General features: G+C 35.4%; 1 protein-coding gene across 1 annotated transcript; it reads left to right on the top strand.

The window, feature by feature from the left end:
- Positions 1–771: 771 nt before the first annotated feature.
- On the top strand, positions 772–7,406 carry LOC126622621 (polyadenylate-binding protein-interacting protein 9-like). The gene is made up of 10 exons (XM_050291390.1): positions 772–1,508; positions 2,445–2,555; positions 2,655–2,699; positions 4,617–4,689; positions 4,776–4,888; positions 5,008–5,067; positions 5,193–5,240; positions 5,343–5,411; positions 6,908–6,969; positions 7,055–7,406. Exons 1-10 carry the CDS (start codon positions 1,254–1,256, stop codon positions 7,107–7,109), a joined length of 891 nt encoding a protein of 296 aa, XP_050147347.1. The 5' UTR covers positions 772–1,253; the 3' UTR covers positions 7,110–7,406.
- The last annotated feature ends 376 nt before the right edge of the window (positions 7,407–7,782 follow it).

Genomic DNA, 7,782 nt, shown 5'->3' on the forward strand with positions numbered 1-7,782 from the left:
GCATCGAGTGTGTTGTGTGATTATCGTATACCACTAAAGCTTAAGGGAAAAATTTATAAGACGCCAACAAGGCCAATACTGCTTTATGGCACAGAATGGTAAATGGTCCAAAATCAACACGTGCAAAAAATGAGTGTAGCGAATATGAGAATGCATGGTTGGATGTTTGAGCACACAAGAAGGGATACGATTAAGAACGAGGATATCGGTGATAAAATAGGAGTGGCCACAATTAAAGATAAGATGAGAGAAAATCGGTTAAGGTGGCTTGGACACGTGGGTCAGATGCCTACAGTTGCTTTGGTTAGAAGATACGACTATGAAACGGAAGCTCAGGGCAAAAGTAATAGATGAAGACTTATGAAGATTTGGAAAGAGACTTTAAAAAAAAGATATCAAATACTTAGAGCTAACAGAAGACATACGAAACCAAACGCAGTGGCGTTCTATAATTTATACATCTAATCTCATTTAGTAGAATAAAGCTTAATTGTTATTATAAAAAAAAATGAAAAAAAAACAGACTTAGAATTTGGTTGCAAGGGAATCGACACACTTTCTTACCCAACCTGCGTAAACTAAGCCAAAGAACAAATAAATTTAATTTTTACTGTTACTGACTGTTAGAAATCTCAGAAAAACAAGTTATAGTATTATCCATTCTTATATAAAAAAAATTAAAAAAGAAAAAGAAAAACTCAAGGGGTAGTTTTGAATGACATATGTATATCTGTTACACTTGAACAAATGACATGAATGACTGTTACTCACACTCTTGTCTCTCCTCTCTCAGAAACCCAAGCCAAAGAACCAAACACAAAATAAAAAGCCATACAGAAGAAAGAAAATAAGAGGGGAGAGAGAGAGAGAGAGAAGGGTTAGAGCATTTAGCGAAAGAAGCCAAACCCGAAAGCCAACTGTTTGCTCCTCCCAACACCTCCATCCATCTCCATCACCACCTCAGCTCTCTGATCATTTTCCACTAAACCCATATTCATTTTCCTCTTCCAACCATTTTCTTTTCAATCATTTTTCGTTTTTGTTTATTTTTGTTCAATTACGCTCTAAAATCTCAAAGCTCTAATAAACCCTCATATGCAGAGGGACAGCTACGTACACAGAGCACAAGAGCAACAAATATAGTTTTATTTTTTTATTTAATTCTTATAAATTTTCAATCTTTCTTATTGTAGAAGCTGCTATTTTTTTCCCTTCCTGTTTTTATAAAAATCTCTGTGGTGGGTTTTGATTCTATGGCTGCGGTTTCTGAGATTTCCGGTGAGGCAGCCTCTGCCAAAAACTCCAACTTGGATTCAATGTCAAAACCCATTTCTGAATCCAAATCAGAATTCGATGTGCAGAAGCTGGTGGATATGTTCACCAAGCTCAACCCTTTAGCCAAAGAGTTCTTCCCTTCATCTTATTCTCCCCAGCACCATTCCAATTTTGAAAACTCTGTCAATAACAATAAGCTCTCACCCAATGATAATCAGGCCAACATTCGAAGGGTAATGATCATTCTCTTTTGATCTCTTTTTTTTTTCGTTTTTTTTTTGTGTAATTTGAATATAGGGTTGGTTTTATATATATTTTTTTCTTATGAATATGAATTATGTAATGGATTTGAGCTAAACGGGGCTTTTCTATTTGTTGTAATATCATATAATGTAATTTGAGTTGGGTTTATCGTTGAATTGATAATTTGGTTGCTATTCGGGTTGCCGGTAGGCGAGGTTCTTGAGTTCTCTGCTGCAACAATTTTTTCCTTAATGATCATTAATTTTCAAATGGTTTAGTGATTGCTGATTATGATATAAATGAACAGGGTGTATATGTTCCAGTATTGTAACTGCATCTGTAGTGTCGGATTAAAATTCAGTTGTTTACTGATATAGTTTGAATTCATGATATCTGTAGTGTGTGATTAAAATTCGGTTGTTTAAAATTCGGTTGTTTACTGGTATAGTTTGAATTCATGATCTGGAGTTCGAGTTTTTATTTGTTCTTGTTGTGAGTATACGAATTCTATGTATTTGTTGGTCCTTCAGATTTTCAGTGTATATTCTGTTTTGGTAGGGGTGGTGTGTTTGTGTTGGAAAGTCACTGCGCATTCGGTTAGCAGAGTCTTTTGGGATATGCATAGCAATCGCTTTTGTCATTCGGCATGGAGTTCTGTTTGGTGCACTTTTTCAATCATAATTATGTTTCTGATCATGGTTGTTATTGTTATTGTCATTATAACTATGATTTTTAGTAATTTCATTATACTGATTTAGTTGTTGGAACTCTTATCAACTGAGACCTTTAAACGACTTAGCTTGAGAAAAACAAAATTGACAGTTTCATTAGGAAGTTGCTTGCGATAACTCTACACATGTAGTTATTATTTTCTTTCATTATATTTTGTTAGGATTATACTAATTTGTACCTTTCGTGTTTTCCAGAGAAGAAATAACTTTAATCAGGGGAAGCGAAGACTTAGCGGGAGAGCTTTCAGAGCTGAGCGGGAAAGTAGTATTAGGCGAACAGTATATGTTTCTGATATTGATCAGCAAGTAAGTGAATTATAAGATCTTGATTCCTGGATTGGGTTTTCTTTGCCTTTCTAGTTTCAATCAAATAGCTGTTATAAAAACTCTCCTTTTCTTATATAGGTTACCGAAGAGCGTCTTGCTGCCATATTTAGTAGTTGCGGACAAGTAAGTTGCATTGCTTTCCCTGATTATGTTTTCTGATTTTACAAATTGTGGTTATTCAATGTAAATTCAGACCTGGGGCATCCTTTTCTTTTCTTTGCTTTCTCTAGAATTTTGTGGTTCAACTTATAGAGCATGAATTCTATAACAAGACTTTTTTTCCTTCGTAAGATTAGCTATCATCCACTTCTTCCTGAAATGGAAACTCTCATGTTCTATGTTGCTTACTACTATCATTCCTTTCTAAACAATGAGGACTGAGATCATGTGACAAAGTATATTGTATTAGTGTTTGTGAATGCCATTTGATTATCCTCTGCCAGTTTACATTTACGATTATTATCATTGAAACTTTTGGCATAAACAAGTTTATTTATGGTACCTTGTATGCAACACCTGTACGAAATGACATATTGAATTGATCCACATGCACACATGGGTTCAACATAGTTTGAGGTTGCTTTGATATTCTTTCTGGCTAAGAGATTTTGGTGTTTCTATTATTGGCTCTATGTTAAGCTATGTATCGTGCCTTTGTTTTCTTATTGATGTTAATATAGATGAGATTGTACTATTTCGGACTATAGTTCTGCTGGACTTTGGTTGGTAAATATCTTTACATTAAGAGGAAAAGAGCTTTCTTCTGTATTGTGGCTATGGATTATTGTCATGAGACTCTTGCTTTCTAGGGTTTATTCTTGAATACAGTCTGACTACAAATGGGTGATTAATTTATAGTTATTATAAATGAAAGGGTAGTCTAAACTTTACTCCCTTCACTTTTTCTTCTGCTTTGTCAAATGTTCCATATTAGTCCCTGTATTTTTTTCAGACATTGCCTCTTTGAGTTTTTAAAATTGTTTCAGTGTGGTCTGTCAATCCAGATTTATACTAACGTGAATGAAAGTTGCTCACATGCTTGCCATGTTAACTCATATCCATGTGGTACTATTGTCCTGCTCATTTGACAACGTTAAGGGTAGTGGAAGAAGATAAAGAGCTTGACTTAGTGATCCTGTTTCCTTTACATGATCTATGAGGGAGTTAAGGTCACATAAAGTTTCCAAATTTTTAAACTAAATGTTATGCTGGACAAAGAAACATAATAAAAGTTAATCTTGCTGTCAATTTCCAGTTCAATCTCACATATCCAGGTGGTACTATTGCCCTGCTCATTTGACGACGTTAAGGGTAGTGGAAGAAGATAAAGAGCTTGACTTAATGATCCTATTTCCTTTACATGATCTATGAGGGAGTTGAGGTCACATAAAGTTTCCAAATTTTTAAACTAAATGTTATGCAGGGGAAAGAAACATAATAAAAGTTAATCTTGCTGTCAATTTCCAGTTCAATCTCAGTTTCTCAGATGGATAGTTCTATTATCTTGGTAACTGAAACAACAAAGGCTTTTTCTTAATAGAGATATTTCCCTAATTGATTTTCTTTTACTTGAATACGAAATCATATCAGTTGTCTTTTACACATTACAGAAAAGACTCACGATTTTCTAATGTATGCTTTTCCACTTTTCCAAAGCCAAATAAGCTTGTTTGCAGTTAGTTTTGTTTTTACAGAAAGAGGTGTAGTTTCCCTTGCTGCATTTGTAATGCTCTTACATACCCTCTTACATACTTTTGTTGCTCATGTGATGCATTTCTAGTCCCTCCCATCTAACTTTTTGTGATCCATTTCTTCATCACTTTGCCTAAATCTCTTGGAATTTGGAAGTCCTTCACCCAACCCTAATTCTTTTGGCATTAGGAATTGTTTTTAATGCCATAAGCATTGTTGTTAATGTCAAATATGTAAGTTAGGTCTTTTGAAAGGATAATAGGGTCTAATAACGTGGTTTCTTTTTCCTCAGTGTTTATTACCTCAAATGGAAGACCTAAACTTTTGTTGTAATATTTATATTTGAAGGTTGTTGACTGCCGGATTTGTGGTGATCCGCATTCAGTACTCCGTTTTGCATTTGTGGAGTTTGCTGATGAGCGTAAGATTTTTATTTTGGTCTGCAAGCCCTCTATAACATTTTATGATTGCATGTATAGCATGTTACATGGTAGTTTTGTCATACAGATGGTGCGAGAGCTGCTTTGAGCCTTGGTGGGACAATGCTTGGGTACTATCCTGTCAGGGTCTTACCCTCAAAAACTGCCATCCTTCCTGTGAATCCTACATTCCTCCCCAGGGTATGAACAACTCTTAAACATTTTGGCTTTATTTTCTTAATGATGTGTGTATTAAAGTTTTGATAAGGTTTCACTATGAAGATTTTTGCTTATAAGATTTTTTATGATTTCATTTGCAGTCGGAAGATGAGCGGGAAATGTGTAGCAGGACTGTGTATTGTACAAATATTGATAAGAAGGTATACACTATTCCTGTTTTACCAGAATGAAATTTTTGGTTTCCTCAGTGCATCCTTGTTCCCCATGCATACATATATGGCAGTTGAATAACTGGAATCTTCGATAATTTTCTGTATGTGCGCAGGTTGCTCAAGCTGAAGTCAAGAATTTCTTTGAAACAGCTTGTGGTGAGGTAGGACGAGTTCCAAAGCATGCTATTTATTTATCTTTTTATGGTTGAATGGTGTGTGTTATTGAAGCTGACTTCATATTGATATCTTTTTAAAACTTGCAGGTTACTCGTTTGAGGCTTTTGGGGGATCATGTGCATTCAACTCGTATAGCTTTTGTTGAATTTGCAATGGTGAGCTTACAACATTAAGGTTAATGAAGATTAGAGTCAAACATTTGTTAAGATATGCTCATTATGTTTGGGTTGAATCTGCATACTGCTACACTATATTTGATCTTTTTCCGTTTGCGTTTCTATTTGATTACAAATCATGTGGAAAAGTGATATCTGGTCCTTACTTCTTATTATGGTGCATAGTATATACGTACAGACATAAGATATGCTCATTATCTTTTTTGGTCCGATCTATTTTTGCGGTTGGCTGAGGATTTTTTATGTCACTATGTTTTCGTATGCTAATGTGTATTAAAAATAAATAAATGAAATGGCATATGTTAATTGCATTCCAAAAGTAACTTCATGAACTGCTTTTGTATTAGTGCATTGAGGAGTTTGGGAAGCTCCTATTGGACTGAATACCACTTCTTGTTGTTAAGGGTTTTCTTATTAATTTTATACTGCTTTTAACTTCTTTCTTCTTCTAGGCTCTGCTGCATATTCTTTGGTAAATTGCTTTGAAGTCTAGGATTTAAGTTGTTTCTCTGAGAAAGGTTCCCTTTCCATTTATTGAACTTTTTGTTGTTATGTAGGAGAAGTGGGACGAAGATTTTGTTGGGAATAAATTAGGATCCATGCTATAGAAATCTGTCATTTTCTCAAATGATGCACGCAGATTCATTATTATTTTTTTAAATCCGTGCATTGTTTCCTCCTCTTCTCCATCCCATTCAGCAGGAGGATAAAAAAATCTTGTATGTTTGCAAGTGTAAGACAAACTTTGTAGAAAAAAGATTTAGAAATAAGAAAAAAAGCACTTTGCTCTAATGTTCTAGCATTTGTTGCTATATAGCTCACATAATGTATTATCGGGAACTTGAACTGTTGTTCCAAGTAAAATGGAATTATCTTGGCCATGGTGGAAATGAGCTTGTGCATTAGAACTTCTGTATATTAGGTTGTTTTGGAATGACTGAGCTCGTGTATTATCGTCACAGTGTGTTTTTATGTGCTGGACTTAGCACTTCTGTTGTAGTTCTTTTGGGTTTGACACTCGTATGCCATCTTCTATCCTTTTGTCAATGTGATATTCGTTTAACTTCAAAGTATCAGCATATCTGCTTACTAAGGGACATCCACACATTATATGCTTTGGCAGTATTTCATTTATTAAGACTGGCATACTTGTGATATGACATAATGAAGAAATTTTAAAAAAACCCAATACGTCAAATTTTTCTGCTGTGCCTTCTTGATCTTTCCATTAGAAAGCTAGTATTTCCATCTTTGATTATGCTGTGAACGTGTGGAAGGTATGTGGTGATTTGAGGTCCATTGTTCCAATGTAATTCGTTTTATTATTACGACTGCATATGGAGATTTTGTGGCATTCCATTGGATGTTTAGCAAAATGTTCTACAGGAATTTAAACTTTTTGGCTGTAATTCCTCGACACAAATGATCTTTCTCTTGAAAAACTCTATTGCCTTACTCTTTTTCACTGATAACAGGCGGAAAGTGCTATACTTGCGCTCAATTGTAGCGGAATGGTGTTGGGAGCACAACCCATCAGGTGTGGTCACTGATCCAATGAGGTTTATCATAATTCTTCGAGTGATTCAACGTTCTAATATCTTGCATATATCGTAATTCTGTAGGGTAAGTCCTTCAAAGACACCTGTGAGACCACGCGTTACTCGTCCATTGCATTAACCAATACCACAAGAAAAGATCCGTGGATGGAGCTTGGAGGGCTTTACAAGTCTGAGGAACTTTGTTGTTTTATCGTCTATTCCTTTCAGTATTTCCATCTTTTCCGTCGCAGTTTACCCTGCTTCAGTTGAAGTTTTAAAAGATGGTTTGGATCTTGGCAATCGTACATTTAACCTCCTCTTAAAGTTCTAGTTCTAGTTCTAGTTCTAGTTCAGTTCTGTTATGACTCTGAGTATGTCCTTGCTCATACTGCACGCACTCAAAAGCTTAAATACCGATTTGTATTTACTGAATAAACGTTGCAATGCTCCAGTTACCAATGCTCTAGTTAAATTCTGATGTGATGTAATTCTAGGAGGGTTAAACACCAGGTGACTAAGAAACCCAGCAACAAACTTCGCACCAAGGAACCAGAAGATATTTCCGACTTTCTCAAACCTAGGTTCCCTTCTATGCTTCGCTAACCTTTTCCTTGTTTGTGAGATGTTTTGTGCCCTTTATGCTACAGTTTTGAGCTGTAAAGGATTTTTCGGCTATATCCGACATCGAAATCATCGAAGACGGACTGCGGTAGGAATTACTCGTAGCTTATTTTATGCACAGGTTGTCTAGTGAACATAGCAGACCAAGATGAGTCGTGTCTGTCTACCATCTCCTGTAAGATTATTAACTA

The sequence above is a fragment of the Malus sylvestris genome, chromosome 5, assembly GCF_916048215.2.
Source record: "Malus sylvestris chromosome 5, drMalSylv7.2, whole genome shotgun sequence".
NCBI lineage: Eukaryota > Viridiplantae > Streptophyta > Magnoliopsida > Rosales > Rosaceae > Malus > Malus sylvestris.